Here is a 24198-nt window from a genome sequence, read left to right as displayed (position 1 = left end):
AGAACCAGACTGGCCTGTTCACAGCAGAACCGGGCAACATCTAGTCCTGAAACAAATCACAACTCTGAAACTAAATATTCCAAGATGAACTTCGCTGGCGACGACATTAAAACATTTCTTTCAAAGTGAGGCTGCTAGCTAACAACATGGACAAGCCTGAAGCGTGAAGAAGGACACAGAAGGATGTAAAGAATGCAGTACTGTGTATTTCACCGAGACCAAGTTCGCAGAAAGTTGAAAGATGGAGTTGTTGCAGTTCTCTTGCAACACCTCCAAGAGATCCGCTGATCGGACAGTTAGCTGTGAGCTTTCATCCATATTATTTACCCAGAGAGTTTATCCGTGTTGTTCTGGTGGTTTGCATCTTATCTGGTACCGCTGCAGACACAGCCTGTGACATTATCAGCTCCATTGTTGCTAGGTTACAAACACAGCCTGTGACATCATCAGCTCCATTGTTGCTAGGTTACAAACACAGCCTGTGACATCATCAGCTCCGACGTTGCTAGGCTACAAACACAGCCTGTGACATCATCAGCTCCGACGTTGCTAGGCTACAAACACAGCCTGTGACATCATCAGCTCCATCGTTGCTAGGCTACAAACACAGCCTGTGACATCATCAGCTCCGACGTTGCTAGGCTACAAACACAGCCTGTGACATCAACTTCGTCGTTGCTAGGCTACAAACACAGCCTGTGACATCATCAGCTCCGTCGTTGCTAGGCTACAAACACAGCCTGTGACATCATCAGCTCTGTTGTTGCTAGGCTACAAACACAGCCTGTGACATCAACTTCGTCAGTGCTAGGCTACAAACACAGCCTGTGACATCATCAGCTCTGTTGTTGCTAGGCTACAAACACAGCCTGTGACATCATCAGCTCCGTCGTTGCTAGAATTCATTGTGATCTCTGGAGAATTTGTCTTCTGCTACACCAACCGCATTCCAACATCTTGACATCACAATCTCCTTTGGAAGATAAATAGGTTGTTTTTTCCCCATTTTATCTTATTTCATTTTTTCTAATTAGATTTTTTTTTCTAATGTTTTTCTATTTAATGAACGGTTGCTCTTTAAACAGTCTCCAAACTTAAAGAATGAAGCATACGGTAATGTCATCAAAAGAAAAATGAATAGGCACACTTATTTTAGCAAATGGTTAAGTTAACAGACTTTTTAAATTGCAGCTGTGTTTGTTCTTACTGGTGAAAATTACGTGCACCCTGTTCACAATGCTTATTCTCTAAATCTTGGAAGGGATAAGGCAGCGAGTGTTGCCACCTCAGAGGATGTGATAAGAACGAAGGCCTTGATGTTTCCAACACCACAGACATTATGTCATGACAACTGTTCATGGATTACAGTCCTCATGACACAACCCACAGGGATTCTGTGACATCTTTTCCAACAAAATGCTCGACTCCACATGCCTGGGTAAAGCTTCCACTGACTGCAGTGAAGTGAGACACTGAGGCTGAACTAAGCAACGGAGGATGACAACATAATAAAGAGGAAGCAGCCGGAGGACGAGTAGAAATCAGAAGGTGATCCAACAATCCTGAGTTTTCACCTGATGGGAAACAGCATGGCCCCAAACATCAATGTGTGGTCATTTAGCACCATTTACATCAGTTAAAATGATATAAAGCAGGTTAACAATATGTCAACACAAAGCGTGCTGATACTGAAGCTGACAGCAGGCAGAAAGTTCACACAAACATGCATGACGCTGTGGGTCAGTGGCATTCACCAGATAATGAGGAGCAATTACAAACGCTAACAATGCTTTTTATCAACCATGATTTAATTATGAGACCAGCGGCGCTTCGGCACACACCAGCATCCACACATTCCAGATATGCCTGCGACACTCAGCAAACAAAGAGGTGGCGTGCACTCAGCCGTACCTGCTCCGGGTGATAAGCTACAACACACAACGCACAAGGAAACACAAAATTACTGAAACTCAATTCCTCTGATTCTGTTTACACACAAACTGTCTAAACCGAGGCTGATTCACCTCTTTCTCTCATATAGATCGTACCAACCTACGAGTGTTCAAAAAGCTGCTGTGGTTTCTTACGACATTCGCATCATTGCTTAAGAGTGAAAATGATTTTCAGAAGCTGGAACTACAACATGGTGCAGAACACAAAGACTCAGCCCGGCACGAATAAGCAGCGAGTCCCCGAGGAGCTGAGACGAAATGGGAGTGATGGGCTGACCCGATGGTGGCGGGGCTGCAGCCCACCGAGCTCTGCTGGAGGACCGTAGCTTGACTGCAGGTCTGAATCAACACACCAACACAGGAGTGTGTGGAAAACACCCATTTCTACCAGAACTCCATCATTACCTGAGATCATTTTACCAAACACCACAGAGGGAGGGGGACAGACATTAGGAAAAAACAAAACCTTCAACTTGTTTCAAAGTGCTGAATGTAATCTAAAAGACAAAGTCCAGCTCAGCTTCAGCGTCAGAACCTGCAGCTCCGTCTGCTGGTACCACCTCCACCGCATGCATCCTTGAATAACCCAGAACCAGACAAAGACCACGCTGCACCGACGCCAGCGTTCACCACCTCAGCATCCAAGGATGCTGGCAGCAACAAGACACTGCAACACGTTGTTTTGGATTACTAAACGTTTCCCCTCCTGTGCTGGTATACTGGAAGAAGGATAATAATAACTGAGATATTCCTGAAGTTACTCTACTGGCAGACTCCAGAGTTTCACCTCTTTATAAAAGTGATAAACCAGCTGAATGCTGCATCTACATCACTGAAAATGTTGATCTGAATCAGGGATTTGAGGTGCCATACACCTGATGGAAACAGATGATTCGCAATCAGTCAAAAAGTTTCACTTAGATCCAGTCTGGAGACTGTAGGAGCGAAGAGCTGAAAGCAGGAGCTGAGGACTCGAGCTGGGGGAGGTGCTGCGGAAGTCAAGAGGTGAGGGGAAGAATTATCTAACTCCATCTCCTCATACTTCTTCTGTCCCATAACCACAGGAATGAATGCTATCACTGTCATGATGAACCTATTTTATCATAAGACAGGTGACTTAGAAAAATCTGAGCTGGGCGACATGAACTAAATATTATATCTCGATATTTTTTTTACCTGAATCACGATATACGATATACATCTTGATATATTTATTTATTTTTGTCAAGTAACCAAAGAGACGGCCTTCAGTGCTATATACACTTTTATTAAGGATCAGCAGCACATGTGCATTAAAACAGCTGACTGAAATTAAAGTACCTTTATATTAAATTAAATGCTCCTAAAATAAATTAAAAATACTTTTCAATGACCATAATAAAAATACAGCTGTGCAAAATGCAAAAGAAAAGATGCTATTAACGCAAAACAAGCTATCTAAACGACATTCCCTCCTTCTATATTGCGTCTGATAAAGTCTTGATATATTTGAAAATCTCGATATTTTGCCCAGCCCAACTATAAACGCTTCTGTTTGATATTCATATGAAAACAAGGTAAACATTTAGTGCAGTAAGTTCATTTGTTCTCTTTTACTGAAGAAAAAGAGAACAAAATAATTAAATTATGCCAAATTAAAATAATTTAAACAAAACTAAATAAATTAATTAAATGAAATTTACTTTCATTAGTTTATTTTTGCAGGAACATTGCACATTAATAAACTTTTACATTTTTGTTGTTAGTCTTGATGGCAAAAAGCTTTTTTGTTTTTTTAAATAAACAGAACAAAATAAAAAAGAATATAAAGAAAAAACAAAAAAAAATAAACTAAATTAGATTTTGCAGCTCTCTGGGCAGCATCTGTCCACGTCGGCTCTGAGAGGCTTTGCAGTGTGAATGAAGAACGATGCAACACAGAAGCATCTGAAGTGCTTTATGAAGCTGTATCTGTCTGATCTGGACGCTCGAATCTTGTTACTACTTTTCTGCTGGTTAAACTGCATTCAGGCAGAAAAAGACAAGTTTTGCTGAAGCTGCAACAAGCTGCACTGGAGGATGAACGCTGTCAGAGATGCAGGTTTGTTACCATGGATACCTGGCTGCCCAGTCTATTGAGCTTTATGTCTAACACTTTAACTTTCCTCCTTCTGAAGCATGACACTAAACTCCACTGAAACACACAGAGCTGCAGAGAGCAGCTACTCCTCTGCTTCACTACCTTCGTTTTCATGCCTTGTAAACATGTAGGCGTGGGACCTACCTGAGTCGTTGCGTAGGTAGGAGGACATGGCAGGGATGAGGCAGGACTGGCTCAGCAACTCCTGCAGGACTGCTGGCAGAGCTGAGCTGTTGTGAGCTCTGCCGTCTGCAGAGGAGGCATCAGCACCGTGGCAGCCGCTCGAGCCTGCTGGGTTGATGTAGCTGGCCAACACCTGCCGAACAAAACACCTTTGGATTATTTTATTATTATTATTATTTTGGAGCAGATCTGCCTGGGAGGAGGCCCTGGCCCAGATCCAGAACAAACTCCAGGGATTATTTTGCCTCGTGGAACCAGGTTATGATTTAGGATCCCCCAGGAGGAGTAGGAAAGAACCTCTGGGAAGAGTTTTTACTGTGAAAAGAAAGCTTAGACAAAAAGCAGAGTAATGGTGAAGAAAGAGAACTCAAACCCAGAGACGGCGATTCTCCTGGAAACAAAAAAATTCCACCACCCCTGGTCTGAAAATAAATGTGTACTGATGATGTCAGACTGGTAGGATTACCTGGAGCAGACAGGTGACGTGCTCTTCCTCCAGCCGCTGTTTGGTGAGAGCCTGTTCTACATCCCAGCCTGAGGCTGTAGAACCGGTGCCGAAACCAGTTCCTTTGGCCCAGTACAGCTGCTGCTCCTCACTGGTCCCCCCACCATGACAACTGGATATCTGTGGCTGCAAACACACACACACAATAAAAAAACATACTATAGGTTCACTGATCAATATAACTTATATTTCCATTCAGATAAATTTATCCCCTTCAGGGACAATCGGTAAAACTCAGCACTAAAGTCAGTTTTGCATTTAAGGAAAATAAATCTGACATTTTTACATGATAACCAGCTAAGAGGAAAACTTATTGAAAGTTTCTAAAACAAGTTCAGTGACTCATAAACTCATCATCCACTTCATCAGCTCCACCTGTTCAACTTCCTTTTAACCTGACCCCGAGGACTGTTAAGAATGAACAGTTAAGCCGTTTATCAGGGCTCACAGTCCAAGGAGAGATACAGGACAGACATACAAAAACAATAAACAAAGAGCCTTGAATAAAAGCCGACGTGGCAGATCCATCGATAATGACAAACATGTTTTCCCTTAGTTTCTCTGTTAGTGTTGGCACCAGAGCCATCCACAGGCAGACAGACAGGACATCAGTTCACCGTTCGATCCATAACCCTCTGCAGACGTGTGCATGTGTCATCAATCTGCTCCAGTCATGGCATTTGGTGGTTTAGTCAAAGGTCATACTGACATCTGTGTTCCTTCTAGCCTCATTCAGACTGAATCAGCTAGACGCATGGCAGGTCAGACGTTTTTACCACTGTACCTCAGAAACGCTGCTGCTGGCGTTGGGGTTGCGAGGGGCGTGGTGGCTGAGCGCTGACAGGCAGGCCAGGATGAGGTGGATGGCGCCAATCTCCAGAGCCATGCGGCGCAGCAGAACGCCGTCATCGGTGGTCAGAGGGGTGCTGCTGAACAGCGCTCGGAGGACGTGGAAAGGCAGCGTGGGCAGCACGTTGGCCGACGGAGACTGCAGGATGTGACCTGAGGAGAAGGTCAGAGCAGACATGTTCATATGTGTCGCCATGTTTGAGTCGGCGTTGGTGGACGTGAAGTGTTCCAGACTTACTGCCCTCTCCGTCGTCCGTGACGCCCAGCACCAGGCGCAGCAGACACTGGGCGTGCTTCCGCTCCTTCAGCAGCACCTCGGCGTACCCCGGCAGGCGCAGGAACAGGCCGAACGCCGCCAACGAGTGGGCGGGGATGGGAGACGTGGTCTGCACTGAGGAGGATGATGATGAAGATGACTGCGACTGCTGCTTGTTGATGGGCGGTGCCTCTGCAGCTATGGACTCCGGCGCCTCGTACACCAGCTCGCCGGACTGCTCGATGGTCACCCATTCAAACTGGTCGCTGTCTTTGGGCTTCTCCTGCGTGGCTGAGGGCACCACCGGGGCGCTGACCTGGGGGTCCCCATCCAAGAGGAGAGAAGAGAGGTCAGACATGTCGAGTCACCAGTCTCAGAAGAGCTTGGACTGATCTGACTTGGAACTGTCTATCATATTGATAATACTGTACATAGTACTCAGTGGCAGGATTTATCTGTTTATATAGATATTATAACTACTTCGTGATTTTTTTTTTATCTTATCCTTTATAATTTTCACATTTAAAATATTCATTCATTTCTACACCGCTTAGTCCAGTTCAGGGTCGTGGGGAAGCTGGAGTCTATCCCAGCATTTAGCAGGTGAGAGGCAGGTACTAGTGATTCGCGGGCCGCCCTCTAACCCGCGGGTCCCGCGGGTTACCCGCGGTTCGGGTCGGGGCGGGTCAAAGAATTTTCGCTTCACTGCGGGGCGGGTTGGTGTGGTTTACTATTCTGAAATATCTAGTTCTATCTATTAATTTTATTTTTTGTCAAACTGAAAATAAACACCTTAATCAATGTCTACATTTTGTTACTATAATATGTAAGACAAAATATTTATCAGTTATTTAAACACAGGTCACGTTTTATAACGTAATGTCCACGTAGGCGCGTAGTAGGCTACGCAGGCTACGCAGACTACGTGCAGAAAGCGCCAAGCAGACAAGCAACAAAAGATGGAAGAAGAAGTGTTGAATAACATTCGTTCGGGAGTTTACGTCCTTAAAAAGAAGAAGGAGGGTCAAATGGCTAAATCACAGGTTTGGGACAGGTTCAACGAGGTAATCAGTGCAGACAACAGCAGCAGCATTGGCTATGTCCTTTATAACACTTAAACGCTTTAAAACACTTTATTTGCCTATTTATGTTTATAGGCTTAACGTTCAAATGAAAATACATTTTGTGTTGCCAGTTTCCAGTGCCAATTTAGGAGACCATATGCACCTTTCTCAGACTAAATAAAAGCATTGGTCAATATCGTGTTTTAATGGGGCGGGTCGGGTCGGGTTAAAAAACATAGAAGCGGAGGTGCGGGGCGGTTTGGTGCGGTCCAATTTTTTTAAAAGAGCGGGACCCGTGGGTCAGAAAAAACCCCGACCCGCGCATCACTAGCAGGTACACCTGGACAGGTAACCAGTCCATCACACGAACATCACAGAGAGACAAACACACACTCACTCCTCAGGAGAATTTGGGGTGACCAGTTAACCTGACATGCATGTCTTTGGACGGTGGGAGGAAACCGGAGAACATGGAGATGCATGCAAACTCCACACAGAAAGGCTGCTGTTCGATACACACATGTGAGACATGAGTATAGAAAATAAAACTATACGATATTTGTTACTGCTGCCCCTGCAACCTGATCCTGGATAAGCTATTATTTTATTCTTTTTTAAGAAAAGAAAAAGAAAGATAAAATTTATTTAATTTTATAACTGTTACAACTGTAAATGTGTAACTGGGGCAAAATAGATTTGAAGCTGCACTTTTTTTCTCAGTGAATTTCAGGTTGTTTATGATGTCTAACAGGATAGATTAAATGTAAAAATCTTGATAAGTTATTTGTACTTCTATGTACCAAAACAAAGGAAAAAAAATGGAAGTTTTGTTATTTATAGGTCATTATGTTATTTTAGTGGTCTGACCCACGGGAGACCAGACTGTCCTGAACATGGACCTGAAAAACACAGTTTGATTCCCTGGTGTACATCTCAAGTCCAGAACACATTGAGGTTATTTTACAGAAGCTTAAATCACCTGCTGAATGACGTCGGGGTAGAGCATCGGCAGTCTCTCTGCGATGAGGGCCAGGCCGCCCATGCCAGCGAACACCTGCAGCGGGGACTGGATGGGGTTCGTCTCCAGCAGGGACTCGTCTGTAGCCGCATCCAGACATTCCTCACCAGCCATCATGGGCTCGTCCTCAGGACAGCTGTTCAGCATGTCGCAGTGATCCACTGAAAGGAAAGCAAAGACAGGACCTGTTGAACGGGTACAGCGAGGGTCCGTAGATGGAGGAACTGCTCGGTATCTACGGATACAGGTGGACACCAAAACATTCTCCAACACATCAAGTCAGTTTTCATTTTTAAATGGCCTGATCATTGACAGACTCCATGGGGAGGTCGACTTCCCTCCTGCTACACATTCAACAGCAAATAAGAGAAGACGGCCAGACAACCAGAAGGAGCTGTAGACAAATCCAGCTGATGTTTTTGTGTTGTGGCGCCGCCTTTACTGCACTGGTACTGATGAGGGCATCTGATCTGGCGTTTTCCAATTTGTTCTGTTTTTCATATCAGTCATCGTCCATTCATGTCTAAAACTCTGCTTCATCAGACAAACTGCTTCAATCCACACCAGAGTATAAAACAAATCTCCTTGTAATGCAACAAAAGCATCAAACTTTCTCGTCTTTAGGCTGAACACCATATTACATGATCTGCTTGTGTCCCTGAGCATTTTTATTCAGAAGAGTTACTAAAATCTTGTGTTAGCTAAAACACGCTACTAGCGTTACTATAGCACAAGCTATAAAGTTCAGCAGCCGTCTGTGCATGAGAGTTTCGTCAGTGTAGCTTCATGTGAGACAACAGCAGCAGCTTTATTTATTTGTCACAGGTCATGTGGTCACGTTCAACAGTGTTCTGGCATGTTTTCCTGATATTGTGCAGCTCCAGTAAACAGTGGATACACCTTCTGATGTCTTTGGTGTGTTTCAGTCTGGATTTTGTTTGCTTTTCTCGGGTTACCAGACTGAACTTTTCATCCAGCAGGTCACAGCAGGGTTAGGTGCTGCCAGGTTTAGAAAGTGGGCTAAAAGACTGGCCAAAGGAGGCTCCTGCATGGCTACAGACTGAAAGGGCCACCTGTAAGCCTTACTCTCTTTCCACCCTAACTGTTAATATGGTTAATTGAAATATCATTGTGAATGTTGTGTATTCTTAGACACTTTAAAAAAATGTTTAAGCATGCAGAATAGCTCCATTCACTCACCTTTAATTAATAACCACCTCTTTCAGCCTTCTCTTTTAAACACATTTTTAAATCTGTTTTTTTTGTCATTAGGTTGGAAACTATGGGCTTTTTATTCCTAAATGTGGTTCTTCAAACACGACAACAAATGTCTCAAAGTAGATATTTATCAAAAATTCTAAGTTGTCTTTTTCTAAAAGTCTGGTAACATCTGCGTCTCTAAAGTAGTTTTATTTAGCTGGCTGAGGGAAAAATGGCTCTTTGGATTGGAAAGGCTGCAGACCCCTGCACTAAACACATAAACAGGTTTAGCAGCAGTTTTCTCTGTAAACAGCAACAGTTAAAATATTTCTTCATATATAAAACCACATATTTATGAGAAAGAAGGATGAAATGTTCAGGATTTACTAACTAAAAGGTAAAAAGTCAGCAGGATGAATTTAAAGCTGTGAAGCTGCTTCCTTCTAAACACAGAAGGAACAATATGTGATGAATATCAGCATCAGGTGAACAGACAGAAAGCAGGATTAGAATCTCACAGCTTCTAGATGGTGAGGAGAGAGAAATATTCACAATATGCACAATAACTTCCATCCATGCAGCTTCACTGCTTCATTATCCACATTTCTGGATATAAATTCTCTAAGTCTGCATTCTTTCATGATGAAGAGCTTAAAGGTACTCCATGATACTGAGCATCAGGCAGGCTAGTTTTCAGGTGTCTAATCTCCAGCACTCGTATAATGAGACTATCAGGATTCAGCACCCACATGAAGGAGGCATATATGGTCTAAATAAAGACTGACCCCATGGAGGCCTGTGCATCTGGGCATTGGGCACATTAAATAATGCTGGAGTTCATTCATGATCGTTGGAGAGGAAAGGACAAGTCAGTACCTGCTCATTTCTGAGGAAAGGAATGTCAAGACTGAAGGAGGACGGGGGGGTTCAGAGCCAGTTCCTCCAGCTTGTTAAGCAGGAAACGACATAATGGAGCCTAAATGTCATCTTCTTTCCTCAGGATTTAAATATAGTCAGGTATGTGAGCCAGCATCTGTATGCACTCCACCAAAATATCAACTACATCTGCTGCAGATGTGAAGTTTTAAGCTTCTTTCCTAATCAGAACTCTGCCCTGCAGGAAGTACATACAGATTAGAGAAGTGGGGACCGATGACATTTCCACACATACAACCAATCCAAGCTAGTGACGAGTTCAAAGAGAAAATATGGATGTGAGAACAGGCTAAATGTAGCTCAACATTTCTGCTGATGTGATCCAAACAAGAGATTGATATTAAAGATTAATTTGGCCTTGCAGCGACCCATGAGTCTGCAGAACCAAACAGCTAAAAATAACCAGAGGGTCACCACCTCTGGACGGCGGAGCTGAAGGGCGGAGATGTCAGCGGTTTATTCCCGCCAGTCGTTCCATCATCAAACTCAGATGCAGGAGAGAAGAGTGAGAAGCAGTATTTGGAGGAGCATCCTGAGTTGCTCTGAAGATCAAACGGCTTTGATTCCCTGGAAGGCAGAGCAGTGACTGGGCTCCACCAATACATCAGCTTTGCCACTTCAAAGCCTTTTCCTTTTCAGCCCAGGTGATGAGAGCTGAGGCCTCACTAAAGTACAACTCCATCCAATCAGCATGTTGGAAGAGAGCAAGCACCTCTAGATTCTTCAAAGTGGTCCAAAACATGGCTTGTTTAGGATAGAAGCAAATAAAAGCCAGCAGCTGATGACAATATTTATCCACATTATGAGTTTTATCCAAGATAAAGTCTTTGTGGAGATCTGCAGAATCTCATAAAAACAAACTGTTAAACGTGGAGTGACAGACTACTTCCAGCCCAGCTGACGTGAACACCGTGTCCTTTTGGACTAAACCAACACATTTACACAAAGAAGATGTCCGTCCACCTGCCGGACACGTCTGAGGTGAATGTACAGAACACTACACCAAATTCAGCATCGACCCAAAACCTCCTAAATTCACACGAGACATAGCGGGCCATCTTTAAGGTAACCTGACACCGAGGCCACGGTTACAAGAGGTTTTTTAATTCAGAATGAAATAATCTGGAATTAAAGTATTCTCCTCTGTGTTTACATGGAAACACTAATTCTGAATTTAGTTTTACATGGAAAACACGTTTAATCGTCTTTATTTAATTCTGCTTTAGATCTGGGGGCTGGGAAGGGTTCTGACTGGACGGGGGGAACGTGACGTATTTACGTCTACCGGAACAAAACAAACTCCAGTTCACTGGGCTCCTCTCTGCTAGAGGACGTCCCATGATGCACTGGGCTCCTCTCTAATGGGGTGCGTCCCATGGTGCACTGGGCTCCTCTCTGCTGGGGGACGTCCTATGATGGCTCATGAACTGGACCGTGTGGGTAAAAGTTCCTTTAGATGACTTAGTAGTGAATTGGAGATGTATAAATAAAGCTGAATTGAATTGTTTAATGTGCCTAAACAAAAAGCCTCAGAACTAAACACGGTTAGGATTTTTCCACTAGAGGGGTTCAGTGAATGCAGCAGGACCTCCTGATGCTCACCGGGTCAGACATGAAGGATGGGTGAATCACCCCTGAGTGTTTTCTGCATCTTTATCTTGCTTCACTTGTAATAAATGAGTGTGAAAGTGGAAGAAACATGTTGAATAGTCAATAAACTGAGCCAGTGTCTCCTGCATGGGGCTGACATCTGCGCTGCCATGCCACATCTCCACCCTGTTCTCCACATCTCTCTCTTCCACTGTTCAATAAAGGCTCCAAAATCCCTAATAAATAATCGATAAGAGCAACCTGGGATAAGGTCTGTCAGAGCTGAGGTACCTTTCTCCGTGCGCAGCCTCTTGAAAGAGTCGGTCTTTGAAAGGCCCGGGTCAGAGATGACCTTGGAGCCCAGTTTGACTGTCAGGTTGATGGACTGGTAGCCCTGCGGCAGCTTGCGGTCGTACAGGAGTGTCAGCAGCTGAGCCAGGGTCATCTCAGGCGGGAGCGGCTGACCTGGAAGGAAGGGTGGGACACGGTAAAAACTCAGCGATGAGGTCTGGCTGCTCAAATTCTAACACCTGTGTGAGCAGTGTGGGGACGCCGTACCAGGAATAAGCTTGTGGTAAAGATGGAAGACGGGGACACTGATGGTTTTCGCTGAGGGGTCCACGCCAGACGAAGCGGTCAGCTTGTCGCTCATGACGCGACCCCTCCGTGATGGAGGCCGAGGAGGGGTTGACAGAGCCCGCTTGGACTGGGACTTTAAACCTGATGGTAGAAACAGACATCATGGAAGAGCTGGGAGCCGGAATGACCCACCAATAATACATTTAGTACAGAAAAACACCCACTTTGACTATTAAATACTGGAAATATAAACTACATGTTCACCAAAATAAAAGCTGATCATGAAAGACCAAAATAATTACGTTTTAAGAAGCCTTCATTACTGAGTTTCTTCAATGAATAAAACTAAAATAAGACAAAAAGATAATAAGAAAGATAAAAGTTACAAGACCAAAAAAGATACAAAATAAATTATTTAGAAATATAGGACAAAAACATCAAATTAATCTAAAATAAAACTGAGTTAAAAAAATACAAAAATATATAAAAAAGAAAGAATATAAAATAAAAACAAAAGATATATAATAAAAGAAAAGAGAAAAATTAAGACAACTAAATTAAAAAATGTTACTGAAAAGTTATAAGTTAAAAAATAAAATCTAAAATAAAATAATCTAAAAGGCTTTTTAAAATGGACTAAAGAATAAAGAATAGATGGATATGCATGTGGATGGTTCCAGGTTCCAGCATCATTCATGAACAAGCTGGTGGCTGGGCTGGAATCCTGGCCTCCGTCAGGACGAGCCAACACGGTGGAAAACTTTCAGGATGGACTGTGTGCTAGCAGGAAACCTCCTGCTCCCGCTGCTGCTTTTTACCGCCGTTAGTATGTTTTACATCCGCTATCAGCACATCATTTGTGTGTTTAACACATCCAAGTACCTGAGGCCACAACGACACTGTAGTTGTCCTGGAAACCATTGTCAGCCTTCATCTTCTCCTTCTCCTCGTGGTTCTTCTTCTCCTTGTCCTCCTTCTGCTCGTTTATCAGCTTGGCTGTGATGCTGGGAGTGTCTGGAAACACGAGTCACAGAGACGCATCAGCAACACAACCTGCCGTGCTGTTTCGCTATTTGTTGGTAAAAAGAGTACCGCCACAGCAAAGAAATGTTTAAACAATGTGTAGAACATTAGTGGTGCAGGGAGTGAACGGTGCTCTCGGACATACGACCCCTTAGCAGCAGCAGTGTATCAGGTTCTCCATCAAGGTCCCAGGAGGTGAGCTATTCATCACACACAAGGCTCGCTACAAGCTCGCAGCATCAGCGCTGCACAGCTGACCTTGATGGAAAAGCGTCCACTTCTCTGTCCTCCGTCAAGACACCGCTGAGACTCAGAGCTGCTTCTAACCCCAATCACGTCACATTTTATTTATAGAGCCCTTTTCATGCACAAAGCAACACATAGTGATTTACATAATAAAAACTAAATTTACAGCCTTCACACACCAGAGTGCATAACAGGAAATTAAACACACCTCATAGTAGTCTCTTTCACACACACACACACACAAAGCGCATGTACCCTCTCCCCACCCGCCCATTCCACATTCTGTACCATCATGAACTCCATCCCTCGTTACGGTCTCTGAACTGACTGCAAGTATAAAACATCAATAAAATGAAAACACTGGGCCGACGCTGCTGTGAGGAAACAGGATCCTGAGGAAGCCAGCCCACCCATGACCACAGGGGACGCCACCACGGGAACCTCCCAGGTCAGGGTCCACACCACAGCTGCAGGGCTGGCACCCAGACAAGGGCTATCACCATGGCAACAACCCGGCAAACAGAGCAGGTAGAGCTACTGGTGTGGAGGACCCGCAGGAGGAAACACTGGAGTTAAACAGTAAAAACAAGATGAAATAAACTCAAACAATAAGAGCTGATTAGAGCGAATAAAGAAAGAAAGAAAAAAAAAAAAAAAAAAAGAGTAAAAATACAGATAATTCAGGAAAATGATAAAATAAAGTAAAATAAAATAAAGGAGTTCATAAAAACTGTGTACTTGAGCAAACACAAAAAATAAAATAATAAAACGAAAAGCTTTTTTTTTTTTAATCTAAACCAGTGTGTAGCAGCTGTCAGATTGGGAGGTAAAATGATGTAAAATGAATGTATGAATAGATGTAGCAGCATAAAGGCCGACCAGAAGAAGAAAGCAGAATTTATTACTAACAGAACTTTGTAGAAATAACACACAGATCAACAGTGACCAAACCTTTTCTCATCTCATCGTTCTCTCAAGTCTTGGCTTTCAGGAGAAAAAATATTGTTATTGAAACAAACACACAACAGAAACTATTTCCATGTTTCCACTTTTTCCTCATTTCCAGTTATTCCTGCTACTATTTACCTGCTATCCTCACTAAACCAACTCCAGCTCAGCTGCTTTGTGGCGCCACCGTGCATCAGAAACGTCTTCTTGGCTTTATTCCAGCCATAGAGGAGCATTATTTTTCTTCTTTTCACACACACACAGAACTTTCTGCTCACTGGTTGATCTTTGGCTGCTCCTGATTGGACGTTACCGTCAATCTAAACTCTCTGATTGGTGGAAAGTCTGACAGGAAGTGGCTTCATCATCATGTCCAGGTCTAAATAGAGGTCTCTTAGCAACATAGTAGTGATGGTGATGTTTTTATGGTGAAATGTGATAAATAATGATGTTATCATGGATCATTGTGGATTTACCAGATAGAGTCTCTGAATGTTGGTTAGAAACAATCTTTTGACACTTGGCCTTCTGTGACCACGACTTAAGTATCCCGTTCCCACAAATCAGTGATCTGTGACCAGGAAATGAAAAACTTTTTCTTGCACAGGTTGAATGAAGGTGACGACGTACCAGACACACGATCTAGGACTTCAGCCAGCGAGGTGGAGATGGGAAGGTGGAGGGTGCGGTACTTGTGGCCTGCACCATACATGGGATGCTGGATCATGTGACTGGTGGCGTTGATGCGTCCTTTGTAGAGCTGAGAAGAGAGAAAAAGTTTAGTCATATTATAAAAATTTGAAACACTAACTAATAAAATCATTTGAAAAAACATTTCTTTGGCTGGATTTATTTTTATCTTTTCTGACATTTCATAATGTGGTGAAAGCAGCACAGCAGAAGCAGCGGTGAATAAATAAATGATCTGAATGTTTGAACATTCATCCGACTGTTGTCCATCTGTGAACACTCCGAGTTCTGCTGTGGAGAAAAGCCCATGAATATATAATGTACCTAGCAGGCTCAGTTGAAGGGCAGATGATTAAATTTACAGTCCGGACTGTTTCGACTGTTTCTTCCTCAGGAATGAGACTGGCAGGATGGTGAACTGATTGCTTTGGGTCATTAAATCTATCTTTGCCACACATCTAATCACACACACACACACTCCTAAAAGGTCTTTTCTAACAGCCGATCATGGCATGTAAAATATAAAGTATTATGATGGCACAGGGGACACAAAATACCTGACATGAATTTGTTTGAGGTGGTTACTGTGATGGAAAGTGGCTGCAGTTTCATACTGCTGCACTGCCTCCTTGTGGTCAACCAGTGAATGGCATTTTTCAGTAGCTTAGTACTCGCCAGCCTCCAGCCCTGCAGCCTGGAGCACCATCTGTTCAACACTGAGCTGACAGTGAAACTGGCTGCAGAGTGAAGTCATACTAATTTTAACACTGAGCCACAATGAGCTGGTTTCGCAGAGTTAATAAGAGTTACTAACCGGACAGGGGGACTGCAGGAAGACCGTGACCTTCTCATCTTCCAGCATGAGCTGCAGAAAAAGTCTTCGGATGAAGCCTGAGATGTTTCCAGAGATGGGTACGTTGCCTCGCTGAGGAGCAGACTGGAAGAGCTCACAGAGAACCTGCCGCCAGAGGGAAACATCTCAGAATCAATACAGAGGGGATTTAATGAGACTTGACAACTTCAAGCCACCATGAAAATCAGACAAAAATGCTTCCATCAACTGGTTTACAGCTTTTAGAAACTAGAAATTACTAACTGGAAGCAAAAATGAATCACACAGTTAAACTTAAAATGAGTCATACCCCTAGTAAATGTGGCCTGAAAATGATGTGATATCGCTCCTCCACAGATTGTCTGGACTGATCCCAGACCTTCATTTTTCTGTTGGTTAATCTTTTCTAACATTTCTGTGTTTTGAGTTATTTCCATGTTGAAATGTCCAGAGTTCTGACGTGCCTTGATGTAGTCATTAAGTTGCTTAAACCACCGCCAAAGCATGATGCTCCCACCACCATGCTCATCCATGGAGGTGGTGTTAATGGGGTTATAAACTTCCTCTTTAAGCCAAATAAAAGCTGCACCATTGTGGCCAAAAACCTCCATTTTTGTTTCTAAACATAAAAGAGAAGACCTAGATCAGACTTTGTGGAGGCCAAGCAGGCTTTCTTGTGCCTTATTTAAAAAAAAAATCTATTTGAAGGCACATTGTGGTATATTTTGATACTGATATCCTTACCGGTCAGAAAAAACATGTTGGTCAAATAAACATTTACTGTAAGTCCAAATGAGCCATGGGTATGAATAATTCTGCAGAGCAAAGAAACACGGAGGTGTTCAGGACTTCTTTTCAGCTATAACTAATGGGGTTATCTATACAACCAGAAACAGTTCAGAAGTTAAAACTATACCTGAATTTATTCACAAAAGTTAGTTCCATCCAGAATTTATTTTGTTGACGAACCTTTTTTTCATGACGATAACGAGACGGTGACGAGCTAAAAATGGCTCTCTGATGACGAAAACATGACGAGGCGTTTGTGAGATTTCGTTGACGAGACAAAAATGTTCAAGGGCTGATTGTCTGACATTAAAAACGCAGACATTTCTGTCTATTGTGAGCCATAATAACAATATAGTCTATTGTGACACATCCCATAACACACAGATAAATCATGACGCAGCGTCGACGAAGGGGTTTGGTGGAAGTGATGAAACATATGGACATATTTTAACTATAATCCATCATAATTCCACTGGCAGACCAGGTCCAGTTAAGCATGTGTTCCTCACCCTTTGCTCATATTTTGGACATGTGTATGTTCAGGGTGGAGTATTACACTTTCTCAGAAATAAAGCCACAGTTATCAAAGTCAGGATGTTGTTGCTCTTTGCTTTTTGGAGTAATTGATTACAGTATTTGTTGTTGGCTTAGAAACCTTCTAAGTCTAAAAGCATTCCTTTTAATTTTGTAATTATTGATGAGCTGCCCGGTGGTGTGGTGGTTAGCACCGCAGCCTCACAGCAAGAAAGTCGCCGGTTCGAGCCTCAGCTGGGGGGAGGTTTGAACCTGGGGGGTGGTGGCCTTTCTGTGTGGAGTTTGCATGTTCTCCCCGTGTATGCGTGGGTTCTCTCCAGGTTCTCCGGCTTCCTCCCACCGTCCAAAGACCAATGATAGGTTAATTGGTTATTCTAAATTCTCCCTAGGAGAGAGTGTGGGTGTGAATGGTTGTTTGTCTATCTGTGCTGGCCCTGCGACAGACTGGTGACCTGTCCATGGTGAACCCTGCCTCTCACCTGCTAAAATGTTGGGATAGGCTCCAGTTCACCCGCGACCCGTAATGGAACAAGCGGTCAAGATAATGAATGAATGAATGAATTATTGATGAAAATAACCATCACAATGTGTTGCTATATGTTGAAATTATAGATCTGCTATTTTCTTGTGACATGTTTGTATGATGAATTGGGCATCAATTCATGGAAAAAGGTGAAATATAGAAATAAAAGGTTTCTGACCAACAGCAGTTAAGTAACACGGCAGCATTTCATCCCTGTTGATGGGAAAGTCTCGGCTAAAGCTTTCAGTCTGGTAAAGGATCTGGTTATTATGTAAAAGCATTAAGGTTAACTTGTTTTATCAATTACTTGTTATAACCTGTCAACCTTGATTCCACTTTTTAATACGTACTATTGACCTAAATTAATTTGTTAAAAACACTTTATTTGACTAAAACTAGACTAAAACCGTTTTGAGTTTTCATCGACTAACACTGGACTAAAACTATCAAACTTAGACATGACTAAACCGTGACTAAAACTAATAAGCATTTTCGTCATGACGACTAAAACTGAGATGCTGCCAAAAACAACACTGGTAACATCTACTAAGCGATGATACTCCTGGTACCTCGTGCTGCAGATATCACGGCTGTTTAGGTTTACAAACATAAACCGATTTTTCATTTATTAAATCACAAAATCTGATGTGGAAGCAGAGAGCAGACCTGAGCCATGAGCCGCTGGTTGTTGGGATGACAGGAGATGCACTGCAGGAAGAAGGCCACGGTGGCGTTCTCCAGAGCCGTCCTCTGTTGGGTGGTGAGACCTCCCGTCTGCCCGGAAGTCGACAGGGAAAACCGTGACCCTGAGTGCAGAGGCTGAGCTGGAGGGGGGCCCGCTGCAGATCCGGTGTTCAGAGGCTGGCAGCCGATATTGGTACCAGAACCGGCGCTGGCACTGGAGTGGCACAGCAGGAAGAGCAGTGCAGTCCACAGCGGGTTGACCTCTGGTCCGCCGAGCCAGTCCTTCATGGCGTGACTGTTGCCTACCTCTGTGAGGAAGCGCAGCACTGGAGCGGCTAGCTCTGCGGCCAGCGGTGGCCGGCCGTGCGAGGATGAGGGCGAGTAGTAGTGGTGATGGTGGTGTCGTCTGTCAGCCTGAGCAGTGGGCAGGGGGAGGTCGGCACTAACCAGGAGGCCCACGCAGAACTGAGCCAGGCTGCGAACCAGCAGAGAAGGCAGGCCCGAGTCCAGCAGCTGCTCTATTGCTCCTGGAGACTGGGAGGCGGCTGCCAGCGTGGTTAACTGGGACTCTGACAAATTAACGGGAGGCCTGGCGTGTTTGGAGTCATCTGTCAGACCTGCAGCGTTAGCATTGGCGTCATGCTGCTTTTTTCCATCGTCCGTCATGGCGAGGCGGCGCTGCTGAGCCTGAGAGTGATTGGCGCTGGGCACTGAGACAATCCCCATCCAGGACATGAGCAGGGAGAAGTAGCTTGGGTGGATGTGACACATGGAGCACAGCAGGCTGTCCACGGCTTTCTTCAGCACGATGTTACAAGGTAGAGACATGGACCAGTTATACAGCAGCCTGGAGGGACAACAGGAAGTAGAGTCAGGAAAAACAAGAAGCGTGTGTGTAAACCTGCTGTGATAAGACAGTGACTGACTCAAAGAGCTCTCTGTTTAGCAGCGCGGGGAGGTCGTAGTCCACCGGCAGCTCGTAGCTGTGCCACAGGATGGCTGCCACACAGTGCAGGTGGGACGGAGACGGCATGAGGAGGCCATACTCCCTGGAAGAAGCCGAGGAAGAGCCAGCACCAGTGTATCCCAACGGACCGCTCATTTTATGGGCTGCCACCCGAGAAGAATCGTGGACCCACTGCAGAAGAGCCTGGATCCTGGAGAGTTCAGATTCAAGGTTTCGATAAATAAATCATCAGAAAGTCTAGACAGTCTGACTCCTGCAGAATTTATATTCAACAAGCATGATGAGAAGACAGTAAAAACCACAAGGAGAGAGTAAGGACGCTTTTTACTACCAACACGTGTCCGTCTGGAACAACACCTTCAGCTTCTCCTTGGCTGTTTTTAGGGAAGCTACATGGACAGTTTGAGTCAAGATTACAGAGCGATTCCCTTCAGTACCTGTCTTTGGTTCCAGGGTCCTGTGTAGTTCCCAGCTGATACAGAATGTCGATGGTGGAGTCCGAGGAGAGGCCGTTCAGCCGCCCAAACAGCAGAGGACTGTTCAAGTCTGTCAGGATACAAACAAAGTGTTTGACAATGAGCATCTTTTTCTACATTAAAGAGATTTCTTTGGCTGTACGAAGGTTTGAGACCTGGTTCATGATGCCACTACATTCTGGTCCAGTTGTTTTTAAAGGGTTTGATGACAGCAAATATGATCACTAATTTTAAAACTATCAATAACGAAGTGAATCAGAAGGAGTAAGTCGTAAACTGAAAAGTTTTTACTGCAACAACATGACACATTCATTAAAATCCACCAGACCGTCTCTTTTCTAAGTTACCATAGCAACTAGGGCCACAAATTCAGCCAGTCCTCCTGAAGTCGGCACATCTTTGCCATTTGTCCCATCACTGCAACTTTAAACACAGAGCTCCTCCACATTACCTGATACACAAACATCATCAGCTTTACTTCGTGTTTCTGCTCATGGACATGCAGACACAAGACCCAGATAATATCAAACAGTAGGTGACAGTAACACGCCACAGACACATCTAGCCCGCTCAACACAATGAAGAGAAACGTCACGCATCTGCCATCTAAAAATCACCACCAAGGACCATCAACAACTCTTAGCTCAGCATTAGGTGGAGGAAAACTGCTCCACGGCGGTGGAACGCACTTCCCAATTACCTAAGAGCCCGATTACCTGAGAGCCCAATTACATGGGAGCCCGATTACCTGAGAGCCCGATTACATGGGAGCCCGATTACCTGAGAGCCCGATTACCTGAGAGCCCGATAACCTGAGAGCCCGATAACCTGAGAGCCCGGTTAGATGGGAGCTTGATTACATGGGAGCTCCACAGACTGTAGACTCCTGTAAAAAGCCTATCAATATGTCTGTATTTTAATGTGTTATTTTTGCCTTTCATTGTTCATTTTATCTTTTTTTTTTTTTGCTTTTACTCTGTGTCTTGTGATGTCATGTGCAATGACCCGGTTATTTCATGCTTGACATGAAACCTGGTCCGAGGTAGGGCAGGGTTGTGCACGTGGTGGTGTTCGTTTATTTAAATTCCACACGTATTAATTTTCTTACTTTCTCACCACCTCCATCAGCTGTTCATTAAAAAGATCCGTTCAATCTCGCATCAGCAGAAACGCGGAAGTAACCACTTTCCAATTTTAGGTTTTAACCACGCCCACCTCAAATGTCTGACCAATCACACAATTCTTCTCAGAGCCCTATGAACAGAAAGTTCTGCTCCAAAACCAGGAGAACAAAATGACTGGATGGAGAGAGGAGGCTTAGGTGAGAAAGAGTTTTTAGGGACAGATGAAGAAATGAAGCCTTGTCTCTGAGAGCTCTGAAGAATGTTTCTGGCCTTGTTCCCGAGTCTGTTGAGCTCCACTAGGGTTGATCTAAGATAATATTAAAGCTCACACATGGCAGAACTGCAGAACCATGAATTTATGGAACCACAACTACTTGTATCATCATGGTGAGGAATCAATATTCCAACACAAACACTCACACGGGTGCTGGGCCTCTAAAGACCTGGATGGAAACTGGAAGCACTGAGAACGCAGATCTCCATCAATACATTTTAAATTTTTTTTTTTTTATTTCTTATTTTATTTAGCCAAAGATTATTTTTGATTTAGATGCTCTAATGGCAAACTTATCCATATCTCCCCATTGTAAAGGGTCCTTCAAAAGAACAATCTTGAATCCAGGTGGTGATCCGGATCACCCCAAAATCTCCTCCAGGTTTTAGATGTTTCTCTGATGCAATACACCTGACTTAAACGACTGGGTCAGTAACAGGCTGGTGCAAAGGTGGACATCAACCTGTTGGAGAACCTTTTCATTTGAATCAGGTGTATTGCAGCAGGGAAACATCTAGAACCTGTAGGATGGTAGTCTGGAGATGGTGACTCCTGGTTTAGACTCAGTTTCAGTAAGGTGGGGATATTACATGTAAAGATAAAATGTCACGGTCCAAGTGAACAATAATAGAACTGCACTGGTATAATTTTTTGTGGATTTATTGCTCACTGGAGGTGATCCAAAGGTCATTTAAACCCTGTTAGTTTTCTAAGCTTTGCAAGCATCACGATTTTAACCATTAACATATTTTATTAAAGTAGACCCCCAAAATAAAAGTATGCCTGAAAAGTAAGAGAAGATGGAAAGCCGAGGCCACTAAAATACTTATTACTTACAGGCAGAAAACAGCAGGTGAAATATGAGCCGATCAGCGTCTTTCAACCTGTATTAATCTACTTTAAGAGCCTTTTAGGGCAGTAAATGTGGATATTTCCATATTCCTTTTAAGGACGTGGATGTCATGGCTGTAATGAAATCTGAGCTGCAGCTGTGTGACTCACTGGCGGGGTCGGTGCCAGAGGCAGCACAGTTTCTCAGCAGAATGTCGATGAGCTTCAGTCCGATCCTCGTAGACTGCAGGCCTATTTTCACCAGCACAGCCTCGATGTTGGGCGAATGCATGCCGCAGTACGGAGACATGAGCAGAGCCGCGCACGTCTGCAGCAGGTTGGCCGTGGGTGCTGCGGCGCTGGCCATCATGGCCTCCAGGTCAGTGACATGGGTCAGGCAATGGTGGAGAAGACGGAGCCACCCGATGCTGCATGTGGAGAAGCAGAAGGTCACAACACTGCCCATGTCTGTTGCTAATTTCCATCCTGAGCGCATCATCAGTACCTGGTTTTAGAGACTTGGTCCTCAGACGGCAGGAAGGGGTTGTTTACGGTTGCAGAGGAGGTGTTACCAAACGCTGTGAGACCCAGGAGTTTTATCTGAGACAGGCCCAAGGTGCTGGCATCGCGAGGCCGGTGCAGTCTCAGGCAAACGGCGGACGCAACCTCTGCTTTCACCAGCTGGATCTTAATGTATGTTAACCCACTAGTAATGACCGGTGTGGAGAGCGGCAACATGTTGACACCGTCTGCACTGATCTCCACCGAGACGGAGGAAGGGCAGGCTGGTTGGTGGAAGGAAGGGCACACAGAGAAGCAGACAAAGTAAGATGAACAAGCTTTCCAACTATCAAAGGTCTTGTTATGACTGAAGAGGGTGATGCTCACTGGCTAGAGAAGCGAGGTGTGGCTGGATGTGAAGCTCTTTCAGCAGCACCGCAGCTGGAAGGTGGATGGTGAGGTCACACCAGGCCTCCTCGGGCAGGAAGATGTAGGACCAGGCTGCTGAGCGTGCCCGACGGTGGGGTGGAGTTGCCTGAAGGAGGACTTCTGCTGGCTGTGCTGTGGGGCTGCTAGACGTGATGGTACCTGAGAATGAAAAAAAAAAAGTTTCAGATTAGAAGAGAGATGAAGATCTGCTAGTAAACTAATTGTGGAGGAAAAAAAAGATCACCTAAAGGAGCAAAATTGTGGAGTCCCTCAGCGTTGTCTGGCTCTGAAGTCATCACTCTGGCTCTAAGGTTGCTGTCTGAAGCCTTTCCAGGACCCGAATCCAGAAATTTCATGATGGTGGACACCATACTGCGTGCGGTGTTCACGATGGCTCTGGTACTGGTCACCATGTTGTTACAGATCAACTGGACACCACCTGAAAAATGAAACATTCATGGATCTGAGCTAAAACCTTTTAACCTTTAAGGTTAAAATTTACTCTTCCCTGAGCCGCCACCTTGATGGAGGGCCAATACCATCATAATAAAAAATAAATAAAAAATTAAATGTGTCTTTTTTTAAAATGTTTATTAGTTTATCTATTATTCATGTATTTTATTTTGCCAACTTTATTTTTATTCCCATATTTTCATTTGTTTCCACAGAAATTTGTTATTTTTACACTTGTTTTTTTATTTTTACATTCCTTTTTTTCCCTATGTCCATTTTTTTAAAATTCTTCACCCATTAATTTTTTTTCCTCCTTTATTTATTTATGCATTTATTTGTACCTTCCTACATTTCCACTTTTCCTAATGCACACATTTACTTTGCCTCACTCCTCCACATTTTTACTTTTCCTCACGTGTTATTCCCTCGAGTGTATGCTGATGAGCTGGGCGTTTCTAACCTCCGTGTCAACCAATCAGCTCTCAGGCTCTGCTCTGTGTCCTCCTGTAAACTTGCCCGCTGAATCAAGCTAACATTGCTACACTAGCTTGGAGTGATTCCGTGATCTTTGGTGACTGTGGTTGTAAGCGCTGCCAAGGATGGTTGCAGTGTTTGCAAACACT

At 44.1% G+C, this 24198-nt stretch overlaps 1 protein-coding gene across 3 annotated transcripts in view; it reads right to left on the bottom strand.

Moving 5' to 3' along the window:
* Nucleotides 1-24198, bottom strand: part of birc6 (baculoviral IAP repeat containing 6) — a 128664-nt gene that overhangs the window by 48499 nt on the left and 55967 nt on the right. For all 3 annotated transcript variants that reach the window (XM_042010087.1, XM_042010089.1, XM_042010088.1), the window contains exons 48-64: nt 23367-23561; nt 23081-23281; nt 22698-22977; nt 22364-22620; nt 19925-20033; nt 19447-19677; nt 18503-19367; nt 15973-16116; nt 15099-15228; nt 13134-13265; nt 12231-12392; nt 11964-12137; nt 7908-8107; nt 5847-6180; nt 5544-5761; nt 4721-4885; nt 4216-4387 (exon numbers count right to left, since the gene is read on the bottom strand). In XM_042010087.1, the coding sequence (XP_041866021.1) occupies nt 4216-4387; nt 4721-4885; nt 5544-5761; nt 5847-6180; nt 7908-8107; nt 11964-12137; nt 12231-12392; nt 13134-13265; nt 15099-15228; nt 15973-16116; nt 18503-19367; nt 19447-19677; nt 19925-20033; nt 22364-22620; nt 22698-22977; nt 23081-23281; nt 23367-23561 (3969 nt within the window). The remainder of the gene's footprint in view (nt 1-4215; nt 4388-4720; nt 4886-5543; nt 5762-5846; nt 6181-7907; nt 8108-11963; nt 12138-12230; nt 12393-13133; nt 13266-15098; nt 15229-15972; nt 16117-18502; nt 19368-19446; nt 19678-19924; nt 20034-22363; nt 22621-22697; nt 22978-23080; nt 23282-23366; nt 23562-24198) is intronic.

This window comes from Melanotaenia boesemani, chromosome 16, assembly GCF_017639745.1.
Source record: "Melanotaenia boesemani isolate fMelBoe1 chromosome 16, fMelBoe1.pri, whole genome shotgun sequence".
NCBI lineage: Eukaryota > Metazoa > Chordata > Actinopteri > Atheriniformes > Melanotaeniidae > Melanotaenia > Melanotaenia boesemani.
The sequence above is the reverse complement of the archived record's forward strand: the minus strand, read 5'-3'. Positions and strand labels throughout refer to the sequence as shown.